The sequence below is a fragment of the Pipistrellus hanaki genome (assembly GCF_964339955.1).
Source record: "Pipistrellus hanaki genome assembly, chromosome: 10".
NCBI classification, from domain to species: domain Eukaryota; kingdom Metazoa; phylum Chordata; class Mammalia; order Chiroptera; family Vespertilionidae; genus Pipistrellus; species Pipistrellus hanaki.
In genome coordinates, this window is record NC_140512.1 from 51157729 (window position 1) to 51170718 (window position 12990).

Below are 12990 nucleotides of genomic sequence, written 5' to 3' on the forward strand. Positions count from 1 at the left end.
TCTTTAGGTGATGGAAGATTGATAATTACAAGTGTCACATATATAGACTGTAAAAAAAATATCACTGCTGCTTCAAACTGTGTGTTAATTCATAAAGCCAAATTTTTTTCCAACTAAAAAATGAAGTTATGGGCCAGCATGTGAGGTACTTAATCCAGATTTTCAATTTTTATTATGGTAAATGAAAGTCACTTTGGGTGGGTCCTAGTCTCCTGGTGCTCCACTGATCACCATAAAGTGGGTTCTTTTAGGACCAGAGGAATTGTTAGGTGAAAACTGGTCTGAAGGGAAGTTTTGAACACATTTAGCTACTCTAATACTTTAGACCGTTTTAAAGGAAGATTTTATTAACTTCCTAATGGAAAATAATTTTCTGATTACAGAATAACAAAACATTACACATGAAAAGATTTTGATTTACAGTTTTAAGGTCACAGTCTCAAGCATTGTGACCAAAATGTTTTTGCGTGTGCATGCATGCTGCCTAATCATTGCTTGGCCATGCTATTCAATCATGTAAAAATTTTTGGTGATAGCATTCTGGGAAAGGACAACTTAGACCCAATGGATTTTTGAAAATTGTTGTTTTTCTAGTGTAGTATAAATGTTTACTTTTGAATGTCTAACCATCAGTATTTCAGAGGCCCATAAAAATGTATGAATGATTACAACAGTGAGAGTGTTTTCATTCCCTTGATTTATGTCTGTGAGCCTCTGAATCAGATAACCCAATTCTACAATAGGGCTCTTTCTTCTGATCAGAAAGAGGAACTCACATTGGGTGTGGAGAGCATGAGCTGGGAATGTAATAAGTTCACATCTTGAAAAGTGAGAGAGTTGCTTGTTGTGAAAGCAAACCCAGCAGTGGGAGCAGTAGCATGTGTGACTCAAGATCTCTTTACGGATAAAACGGCACTGCAGGCTCCCGGCAGATATGCCGGGGCTCACACATCTCTTTGGCCAAACGTAAAAAAAGGGCTTAACTTGAAATGGTGTGAACTCTTCGAGCTGAGACATTGCAGTCCTTCCTCAGACTGATTACCAATTATAGCCACTCAAAACTTCCCTCAATAGCAAATTCCTGCTCTTCATCTTCTTAAACTCTTACATCTCTGATACGTATAGAAAGAAAAGCTTCATTTTTTTCTGAGATAAAGCAAGACTTATTATTTATTTATTTATTTATTTATTTATTTATTTTTTTATTTGCTTCATGTTTTTTTAATCCTCACAGGAGGATATTTTTTTCCATTGATCTTTAGAGGGTGAAAGGGAGCTAGGAAGGGGGAAGAGAGAGAGAGAAACATCAATGTGAAAAAGACACATCTACTGGTTGCCTCCTGTGTGTGCTCTGACCAGGGCCAGGGATCAAAGCTGCAACAGAAGTATGTGCCCTTGACCAGGAATCTAACCTATGACCCCTTGGTCAGAGGGCCGATGCTCTAACCACTGGGAAAAACTGGCCAGGGTGAAAACCTTCGTGTTTTGTTTTGTTTTATGGCAAATAGAAAAACATATCTTTAATTCTTTGTGTTGCATTGAATCAAAATAGGTTATAGTAATAATTAATAGTGATATTTAGTAAATCCTATATCATAAAATCCTAATATGCAAATTGACCAAATGGCAGAGCGATCAATTGCTATGATGCGCACTGACCATGAGGGGGCAGACGCTCAATGCAGGAGCTGCCCCCAGCCCACAGGCCCCTACCAGCAGTGGTGACAGAGGGCGGGGGCCAGTGAGTGGGCTGCACCAGGTCAGCCAAGGTAGTTGTCATTGGGGCCCCCACAATCGCTCTGCTGGTCGCCCCGCAGATAGGCCCTGATCTCCGGCCAGGCCTAGGAACTCTATCTGTATATGAATTTCATGCACTGGGCCTCTAGTAAACAAATAATAAATAATAGTAATAATTCAATAATAGTTGTATAATATATAATAATTACCTAATAAATACTAGGTGATTAGCATTGTTACTACTACTTTCACATATTATCTCTTTTTATTCTCACAGAACTATGAGATGGGTACTATTATTTTTCCCCATTTTATAGATGAGGAAAATGGCAGACCTGGTATTTGAGAGCATAGCTCCTAATGCTATAGCCCATGCTTTTTTAAAAAAATATATATTTTATTGATTTTACACAGAGAGGAAGGGAGAGGGATAGAGAGCTAGAAATGTATAAGAGAGAGAAACATCGACCAGCTGCCTCCTGCACACCCCCTACCAGGGATGTGCCCACAATCAATGTACATGCCCTTTACCGGAATCGAACCTGGGACCTTTCAGTCTGCAGACCGACGCTCTATCCACTCAGCCAAACCAGTTTCGGCGCCCACGCTTTTAATAGTAAGCTTTTTACTACTTCCCACCATTGTGATTCTCTGTGTTCCTTCAATTATATAGAACATATATGTTCTATTCAGATATATCTACCGTATTATTGGTGCTGAAATCAGTTCATCTTTGTAGATAAACATAAAAGGCCTAGCATGCTTTTGTACTTGTTGACTAGGAAGAGAGGTGAATTTGAGCCCTTTGACATTGTTCCTCCTTCCCCTACCAAAAGTGTTTCTTGAGGATACAAAAGCATGTAATCCAGAGCAGACAGAATAGGTGCATGGATGGGAGGACATATGAAAACAAGCCAATCAAGTGTTGAAGATGCAAATGGACCAGAGCAACATACATTAAGATGCACTGAAAAATACAGAGAAAAAGGTGGAGAGGAATTTAGATAAAGCACAGTAACAAAAAGTGAATCAGAATATACCTATTAATTTTTTCTTCCCATGAGATAGGTGAAGAATAATAAATGGCAAAACTAGTTACCGGTAGCTCTTTGTATCTTCAAATACGTGATTAAAAAATATAGTTCAATTTGAGATGAATACAAAGTGTCTTTTTGTCATTTTTTTTCAATATCTTTTGGTAAAGATTTCTCTAAAGCAGTGATTTCCAACTGGTGTGCCACAAGAATTTTTAAAAAATGTAATACCTGACTACTTAGGCAGGGATACTAAACTCTTTTCCCTTAGATTGTTTATTAATAAAAAAATGACAACATCTAAACAATACCCTTTTTTGTCAGATCAGCAAAAAATATATATTTACTGGTGTGCCACAGAACTTTAGCAGTTAGTTAATGTGTGCCATGAGATTAAAAAGGTTGAAAATCACTGCTACAAAGTTCTGATCCACCTAGAATATGAGCTTGGTGACTGCTAGGACATTGCCTGGACTGTCCACTCATCCCTATGGGTCAGCACAGTCTCTTGTACTTTGTAGGTATTTGATTTATATATTTTTGGTGACAGATGAAGTACCTTCTACCAATCTAAAATCCCCACCCGAAGGATTCAGTGGGAGAGCCAAATGAAGGACTGGACAAGACGAAGAGCAGAAAGATGCACAGGCTAAGGCTCAGGACAAAGAAGGGAAAATGGTTTTATTAACGAGGTTTGCAGTCTAGGTTATGGAAAACTGGGTGATTTGAAAAGGACTGGGCTGGAACCCTCAGAATGAGGTGCGTGTACACCATTTTCAGGGCAGCCGTGATGCGGTGAGTCATTGCCAAGCACATGAAAGCCAGCATGGCATGAAGATCTGTTTCTGAGGAATAACATGTATGAGAGTCTGGCTTATTTTAACTTGTGGTTGTAACATCTGGTGAGAGTACAAGTTTTAAATTATTTATCATTGCAGAGTAGAACTGCACCTGCTAGTCAAACTCAATAACAACTAATTAAAACAACAGGGCATTTTTATTTGGAAAGCCTTTGTGGGCAACAGATGGAAAATCACAGCCTCTCTTCCTCCACACAGTCTACAGGGGTACAGCACATACATAGGTTTTTATTGATTTTAGAGGAAGGGGGAGGGGAAGAGAGAAACATCCTGCACTTCCCCTACAGAGGATCAAGCTCACAACTCAAGCTCACAACTCAAGTATGTGCCCCAACTGGGAATGGGAAATGCAACCTCTCAGTACACTTAACCAACTGAACCACACTGGCCAGGGCCATATTATATTAAGATATAAAAATGTACTTTCTTGATCACCACTTGGTTCTATAAAGGTTGAAAAGCATTATGCACACACTTCCCAATTCTGGCATTCTGTTGCTGTCCTAAGTGCTCAAAATAGAACTTGGAGCCAAGGAGATGCCCAATAAAAGTTTGTTGAATGAGTGTGTGAATAAATGAATCTGCAGCTCTGAGCCAGGGTAGGGTGGGGGGGCACTCTACTTTTGCTAATTTACTCCACCACCATATTGGGGTTGAGTTCTTCCTTTATTTCCATAAATCCAAAGGAAAGTTAAATCTCCTTAAGCATAATCTGTAGGGTCATGGAATCACATTTTCCAAAAATAAAATAAAAAATTGCCTTATTGTTTTTAACTTGAGTAGTATATGATCATTGTAAAGGAAACTTAGATAATACCAAAAGTAAAAGGAAAGTGAAAATTACCACCAACCCTCCAAAGAAAACACCGACCCCTACTACAGATGAGAAAGCCAAGGTCGAAAGTTAAAGGAAAAGGGACTCACCCAAGGTCTTACATGCCCTTTATCTTCAGATCAAAACCCATGATTTCAGGCAGCCCTTGACTTCTGGTTCTGGCCATCTGTTTCCTGTCCACACCCTAAACTTTCCTCTCAAAGTTGGCTGGACCACAGAGCCTGACCTTTACTATTCCCATAAATGATCAGATTTTACAAAATCCTAAAAGGTAAACATGGGCTTACCTACCAGAACCTACTATATCAGAATGAGAAGGTTCACCTTGAAACACGAAATGATAAACTTAGTACCAATATAGGAACTTATTAAGTACTTCTCTAAAAAAAGAAAGAGAAAAAAATCAGACGAAATAGAATACCCCAAAAGAATTAATACAGACAGTTAAACAAGGTGAGGATACATTTGTGTAAATTTATTTTAGGTTATTAAGAGCATCTACCTAATTAAGATTTCCCAAGTACATTCATTTTAAGATTGATATTAAAGAAAGACAGGAAAACATATCCTTCCACAGAAAGCAAAACAAAACAAAAAAAACTGGAAGGGATGAACTATGCAGCTGTGTGGAAAGTTCTTAGGCAAAATCCTAGTTCTAAAGAGCCCTGGAGTATTCACTCTAATCCCAGTATGGCTCCAACCACAGCAAGTTAGTGCTAACATTCCTCTCACATGGATTCCCTGTCTCCATATTCACATAGGAAGCAAAGAAACGGATGACACTGATCTAGCCTGATGCCCAATTTCCTGCCCTCATTCCTGAGGCCCTCTCACCCTCATCCTGGCCTGACCTGATTTCTGACCCTGTTGTGCTTTGGTTTTCTAGCTTACCACAAGAGACATAAAGGCAGAAAGCATATCTATTTATACCTCACCATTATTTTCCCTGGCCCCAACCAAGACACTGAGACTTGGTTGGTGCTTAATAAATATTTGTTGGGTAAAGATATTTCGTGGACTTGCAGGAGGACCAGAGGCCAAATACCACATCGTTGGAGAGAATAAGAGGCGTGCTCACTAGGCCTGGGTGCTGCCCACATGGCCTCAGTGTCCTCTCAGAGCTGGTGCCCCCACACTCTCCCTACTTCCTTGATTTTGTTGGGTCTTCTTGGATGGCGTCCATTATGTCTTTATGGCCTCTGGCTCTCTCTACACTTGTTTTCTCATCAGCATCACTGCCACCCACCTTCAGCTTTTGTACTACTGCTGCCATACTAAGTGTGCCCAAACTGACTTCTCTAATAGTAATCTCTCCTTTTCTGAGCAAACATTGAAAGTTTCTATCTCCAAAGGCCTGTAGGAAAGCCCCGTTGTGTGCAGTTTCTAGCTGAAAGTAAACACTCGCCCCGGATATCCATCCAAGAATGGAACCCATCCCAGTTTCCCAGTTGGAACAATGCAGAGACCTTTCCAGCTCCTCGGACTTATATTCCTTGGAATTGTCTTTGAGTTTCTCCCTCTCCTGATTGGTTAGCTAATTCTCCTGCTATATTCAATCTTTGTTTTCATATTCACTGCCCTGATTCAGACTCTCATTGCTCTATGTTCAATACTAGCTCTTCAGTGCTGGTATCACCATGTTCTAGTCCACATGTGTCAAACACAAGGCCCGCGGGCCAAATCCAGCCCGCCAGGCCTTGCAATGTGGCCCGCACCGCGCTGTTATCACTGCACTCCGCTGTCAGTTTATGACATTGTCAGTTTATGACTGTTCAGTAAACCATTCGGCCCGCGATTTAGGCTGGATTTTAGATTTTGGCCCCTTCTCTGATTGAGTTTGACACCCCTATTCTAGTCCATTGCAGATAACGTTTTCTAACATTTTCATCACACACTGCTCCCCTGCTAAGTCTCTGTCTATTGCTCTTTGTGTGAAATAGAAACATCCAATAGGTACAAGTCCCACTTACTCTTCCCCAAGTACTCAACGGATTTCGTGCACCAGGATTCGTAGTTCCACTTCTGGGCTTTTGCTGGTGTGATTCCCTCACCTACATGGCTCCCTTTCCACTCTGTCTCCGTCATGGCCTTCTCCATGGCTTACCACTTCCCAAGAGCGTTGCCTGGCTAGTTTCATCACAGGATGAGGACTGCATTTCCTTCTCCTGGAGTTCATGTTTAGTTCTGGCTATATTAATAGTTTGTTTCTTACGTATTTAGTTAATGCTACTGGTTAAAAAAATTAATAACTACCATTTAGAGAAGCCTCCTATGTGTCAGGGACTGAGCTAGGTCATTTATGAAGTTCAATAATCTTCACAAGCACACAAACTATGTAGACATTATGCCTATTTTACAAATAAGGCAACTGTGACTGAGAGAGAAGTCCCTTGCTCATTCATGCTCACACAGCTCAGAAGTGGCAGAGCTGGGATTTGAACCCACAAGAGCCCAGGTACCATGCATGTGTGTGCATACACATTTCATGAATGGCAGCCTACTCTGACCAAGCTAATCAAAGGCGGTAAGTCACCTCCTTCTTTTGCATTCTCCGGACAAATAAGTAGAGCCCGGGGACCCCAAAACCTTTTGTTGTAGATGTAAGCTCCAGTTCCCTCCTGCAGAATAGCTAAGGGATCCCCTTACTAGCACCTTGTCATTTGTGCCCCGGAATTACTGTGAGGCAACACTGATTTGATTTTAAGATCACTGTTTAACGTTTTCTTTCCTGCCAATGCCAACACCGCTTTCTCTAAAGACCCTCTGGCTTAAGCCACTTTTAATGCCACTGTCCTTGGCTCTGAGGTCAAAAATTTGAAATATGCATTTATATTCTGTGCTTCACATGCCATTGTTTCATTCCCTCAACCTGCCCTTAGAATCATCACAACAGAGGCCCTACACAAGGCAGCAGCTTCCAACTAGAATCAGAATCTGCACAGTAACACACCCACTGGCTACGACCCCGTCATACACAGATTCCTGCATCTGCATGCTTTTCTAATAAGAATAAAAATGTGCCACAAGATCCATCTGGTATTTGCTGCCTTTACTTTTTTTTAAAAAACAGAGTCTCCCATTTCCTAAATGGTTTCAATATTCAATATTTGTCATTTTCATGCCACTTTAATAGTATCACTGCTTCTGAAACTTTTCTCCACACGCTGCCTTCGTCATTTAAAAACTCCACTCTGAAAGGCCCTAAGTGAAGGCGACTATTTGGTTCTCCTGCAGTCTCTCTTTTTCTTGATGGTTGTTTGTTAAGGCAGAAGTTGGAGGCCTCACAGGAAAACTTTCCGTAAGGACTGTTGCCAGCGGGTTAGTGTGCCACGCTTGGCCCTCCAGCGTGATGCTCTGTGAGGCCTGACCCCAACACTGTCAACAACACAACACAAAAATATCTTTCAGCCTAGACCCTTACCTTTCCGCTTCCAGGCGCATCTCTTCCCGCTTTTGCCTCCTCAGTTCCCTGCGACGTTCAAAGTCATCCATGGCGTGGGTTCAGGGTTCGGGAGACCAGATGGTGTCTGGATCTAGAGGGGAGGAGGTGGAATCAGTATCATCGATGAGTCCGAGTTATTATCTACCATGAACTGCTTTAGCCACCCCCACCGTTTTTTTCATTCCCTCCTTTTTTTCTTTACTCTTAAGAAAAACACCTTAGAAGACTGATCCTGTAGCCACGGATCAATTTCTGATTCCTGAGCTGAGTCCTTTCCGTGTGAAGTTCAGTCTCATTCATGAAACTATTTGAGGCAAATAAGTAAGATTCCAGTTTAAAAAAAAAGAAAGAAAGAAAGAAAGAAAGAAAGAAAGAAAGAAAGAAAGAAAGAAAGAAAGAAAGAAAGAAAAAAAAGACCTCAGGAATCAGAGAGGTTTTGAAGACCAGAAATATTGATGAACTTGGGAGAGGTTTTGTTTTTTGTGACTTGCGGAGCCACACACGGACAAAAGTTACGAAAAGAGGGAACAAAGAGCAGAAGAAAGCAAAGAGGGAAAACAGAAAAGTGGCAAGAAAGGGAACATGTAGGAACTACGAGAAAAAAAGAAAAGACAACACAAATTAACACGACTCTCCAGGCATCATCTGCATAGCCTAAAAGAATATTAGCATCAGAAGGATGATAAAGAGCACAGCGATAATCCCATGAGTAAACATAACGCAGCAGCGTTTTTTTTTCCAAAAGCGGTTTCCTTAGGATCAAGCTGTTCCCAGAGCGTAAAAGGCCCGGCTCCTGGTAAAAGGCACGGCTGTATCCTCTCCTACCTCCTCCGTGACGGTTTTAATCCCAGAAAGATCCTCCCTTTCCAGCTCTTCAGCTAAGGAGCCCGCTGCCTCCCCTGCGCGTCTGTGCCATGGAGTCAAGTATTCCAGAATTCCCCCGCAGCCCCCAGCCCAGAATGACTACCAGAAAAGGGGAAGCCGGCTCTTTTTGTCCTTGCTTTGTTTACAGAGCTGTCAGTGGTTAGTTAAACTCGGCCTGGAATCTGGCGTTTAAGGCCTGCTTGAAGATTGTTTCCTGTGTGGAGCGGGAGGCCTCCACTTCCTCTGGAATCCTAGACTCTCCGCTGCACTCGGATCACAAAAAAATACTTTCCAGCCTTTCTGTGCACATGAGACGAGCCATTTGCTCTGCGCAGGCCAACAGGGAGCCTTGCAGAGCCGGGAGCCATCCCCGAGTGCAGCTTGGGTGGAGGGAGCAAAAAAAGCAAAACTTAAGATTTAAGAAGCCAAGTCAGAGAGCCCTTCTTAAATAAATGGTCAGGTTTTCTTTTCCAGCATTCCTCTCCCCGCCCCCACTCCCCACCCCCCTACACAAACCCCACACAAACAAAAATAAAACCTCAGCCAACAAAAACAAAACGATCCAATGTTTGGATGCTTCCCCTTTCTCTCCCCCCCCCCCTTCCCCCCAGGGTATTACTTATACTGCTTACAAATCTTTTAGAAATTTGAATTCTGGTGTTTATGTGGGGTTTTTACATGGGAAGGTGTTTTTCTAATCTTACTCCTACCAAGAGTACTCTCTAAAATGTTGCTTGTTATGAAGAATAGAATCCATTTTCCTATTTATTAAAAAAAAATTATTTCATTAGCCAAAGAGAAATTTCTCTACTTTTTCCAGCCTGGTCTCATCATAAGAATCAGAATGGGGGAAGAAAAAAAAAAAAAGTGAGCTGCGGGTCCTGGGATGGGCTCCTGTTCCCGAGCGCAGTGCAGGGAGAGTCAACTCCGCTCTTTCCTCCCTTCAATAAAGCCTTTTGTTGTCTATAAGCCACTTCTCAATAACTATGGCAACAGCAAACAGAAATGGGGAAGGAGGCCTGTCCGGAGGCAAACAATTTAACTTTCCTTAATTTATCCAAGTAGCTTGAAGAGCATCCTCTGAGCCCCCGCTCCTCCCTTACCCGAGCGAAGCAGCCGGCCGGCCTTGGGGAGCCACAGGGGTTCCGCTTCTCTGCGGTGCCTCGGGGGAGGTGCTAAGGGCAGTGAGACAAGGAGTGCAGCAGGGAAAGATGCAGGCGGTGGCCCACCTTCAAGTGCCCGAAGGGAAGGGAGACTGACCAACCTCATGTGGGCACTTTGGCTGGGCAGCTCCCTAGCTTCCTTCTCGCACACATTCTTTTTCTCCTCCCCATCCTTTCCTCCTACCCCTCACCTTTCATTACTTATCTGTTTTTCTTTTCCAACTAGAGAAAAATTCTATTCCTATCTAGTTATTTACTCATTTAAATACTGCTGATATATATATAATAGCACTTAGGGAGAGAGGAAAGAGAGATAGAGAGACAGAGAGAGAGTCTACCTAGACAAGTGCCTTTCTGTGTTATTCTTTGTGGACATGTGATGAGTCTATCTGAGGGAGAGGAGAAAGCACATCTGTGTACCGTGTGATGTGACTCTCCATTGGTGTGTGTGTGTGTGTGTGTGTGTGTGTGTGTGTGTGAAAATGGCTCTTGGTCTCACGCCAGCATGGAATTGAAGATCTTTCTTAATCCTCACACCCTATATCTCAGAACTTCTGAACATTGCTGACATGTTCTTATATGAGGGGAGCCACGTCTGGGTAGAACTGTGAGTGACTTCCCTGCCCTTCCCTCCTCTGAGAGCAGGAGCTTCCATGTCCCCAGCTAGTAATCTCTCATTTCCTCCCCCAGCCCCAGTCAATGCCAAATTCCTTCCAGCAACATTGATTAGGAAACAGGTCCCCAACCAATGAAGTGATGAAACGTCAAGGCAGAGAGATTCTGTAAACTGTGGAGCTCCTGGGTGTCACGAATGGACAGAGCGGCCTGAAAGAGACAGGAGGGCTAAAGGAGGGACATGCCGATGAACGGGACAGATGGATTCTTGAAAAGTCTTATGAAAAGCTAGATTTTTGTGCTGGCGGGTAGGGTTGGGGGAATTGTAGTCATGCTACTGAAAGAACTCTGATGTGACTTCCTTTTGTAAAGGGGGAAAAGCACTTTACAAAGGCAAATGAACCATTACCTATTGATATATCTGTCTTTTCAATATGGGTTCTCAAATATGGGATCCCCTTAAAACAGGGCATGCCAGCCTTGGCCGGTTTGGCTCAGTGGATAGAGCATTGGCATGTGGACTGAAAGGTCCTGGGTTCAATTCCAGTCAAGGGCATGTGTGGGAGGCAACCAAATGGCATGTCTCTCTCACATCGATGTTTTTCTCTCCCTGTCTCTCTCACTCCCTTCCACTCTCTAAAAAGCAATGGGAAAATATTCTCAGGTGAGGATTAACAGCAGCAACTACAAAAACAACCAGGGCACACCCATACTGCTGTAATTAAGTAATAAGTCAGTGTTACAGTTTTCAAATCATTTAAACACACTGTCCTTCCTTTTGATAATGACACCGTAAGTACTCAGTTATTAGGGGGAGAATCATGTGATGAAGTCTTATCTACCCTCAAATTATCATAAACTGAATGGTGAGTGGGTGGGGGAAAAAGTCTTTGGGGGCAGCACCAATATTGGTTTTGAAATACATCAAGAATAAAACCTGTAGTGTCTGAGACTTTGAATAAGTTAGTTGAGTTCTAAAATAACTAACATTTATTGAGTATGTACTATGTGCTGGGCTTTTTAAAAAGAAAAAAAAACTTTTATTTAAATCAATGTATTTTATTTCTTAGAGTAGATTTAGGCTTTAAAAAATATGAACAGAAAGTACCAAGTTCCCATATATTCCCTCTCCTTCACCTCTGCCCACAATTTCTTCCATATTTGCATTGAATTGTGTACTCCCAGTTAGGGTTGAATTCCTAAATTCCAAAAGAGAACAGTCCTTTGGTTGTTCTCTTACCTCCCTCCCCTAACATTTGTCTCTGGATCTATTCTTGTTCATCAAATTATGTTGATAATTATATCCCACATAAAAGTGAGACCATGTGATATTTATCTTTCTCCGACTGGCTTATTTCGCTTAGCATAATGCTCTCCAGTTCCATCCACGCTGTTGCATATGGTAAAAGTTCCTTCTTTACAGCAACACAGTATTCCATTGTGTGGATGTACCACAGTTTTTTAATCCACTCATCTGCTGATGGGCACTTAGGCTGTTTCCAAATCTTAGCTATTGTAAATTGTGCTATTATGAACATAGGGGTGCATATATCCTCTTCTGATTTCTTGGGATGTAGTCCTAGAAGTGGGATCACTGGGCCAAATGGGAATTCCATTTTTAACTTTTTGAGGAAATGCCATACTGTCTTTCACAGTGACTGCACCAGTATGCATTTCTACCAGCAGTGCAAGAGGGTTCCTTTTTTTCCACATCATCGCCAGCACTTGTTGTTTGTTGATTTGTTGATGACAGTCATTCTGACAGGTATGAGATGGTATTTTGTTGTTTTGATTTGTATCTCTCAGATGGTTAGTGACTTTGAGCTTGTTTTCATATGTCTCTGGTCCTTCTGTATGTCCTCTTTTGAAAAATGTCTATTTAGATCCTTTGCTCATTTTTTGATTGGATCATTTATTTTCCTTTGGTTAAGTTGTATGAGTTCTCTATAAATTTTGGAGATTAAACCCTTATTGCAAATATTGCCATGCAGTAGGCTTTCTTGTTTGGTTGATGGTTTCTTTTGCTGTGCAGAAGCTTTTTATTTTGATGTAGTCCCATTTGTTTATTTTCTCCTAAGTCTCCATTGCCCTAGGAGCTGTGTCTGTAAAGATATTGCTACGACATGTCTTCTATTTTGCTGCTTATGAAGTCTTGTAAGATTTTTATGGTTTCTCATCTTACATTTAAGTCCTTTAGCCATTTTGAGTTTGTTTTTGTGTATGGTATAAGTTGGTGATCTAGTTTCAATTTTTTGCATGTATCTGACCAAATTTCCCAGTACCATTTATTGAAGAGAATGTCTTGGCTCCATTGTATGCTCTTGCCTCTTTGTCAAATATTAATTGAGCATAATGGGTCAATTTCTGGGTTCTCTGTTCTATTCCATTAGTCTATATGTCTGTTCTCATGCCAGTACCAGGCCATTTTGAGTACCGTGGA

General features: G+C 41.6%; 1 protein-coding gene across 6 annotated transcripts in view; it reads right to left on the reverse strand.

The window, feature by feature from the left end:
- Window positions 1-12990, reverse strand: part of CALD1 (caldesmon 1) — a 185642-nt gene that overhangs the window by 96032 nt on the left and 76620 nt on the right. For all 6 annotated transcript variants that reach the window (XM_084896595.1, XM_084896596.1, XM_084896598.1 and 3 more), the window contains one exon: window positions 7888-7999. In XM_084896595.1, the coding sequence (XP_084752721.1) occupies window positions 7888-7958 (71 nt within the window). In that variant the 5' untranslated portion in view covers window positions 7959-7999. The remainder of the gene's footprint in view (window positions 1-7887; window positions 8000-12990) is intronic.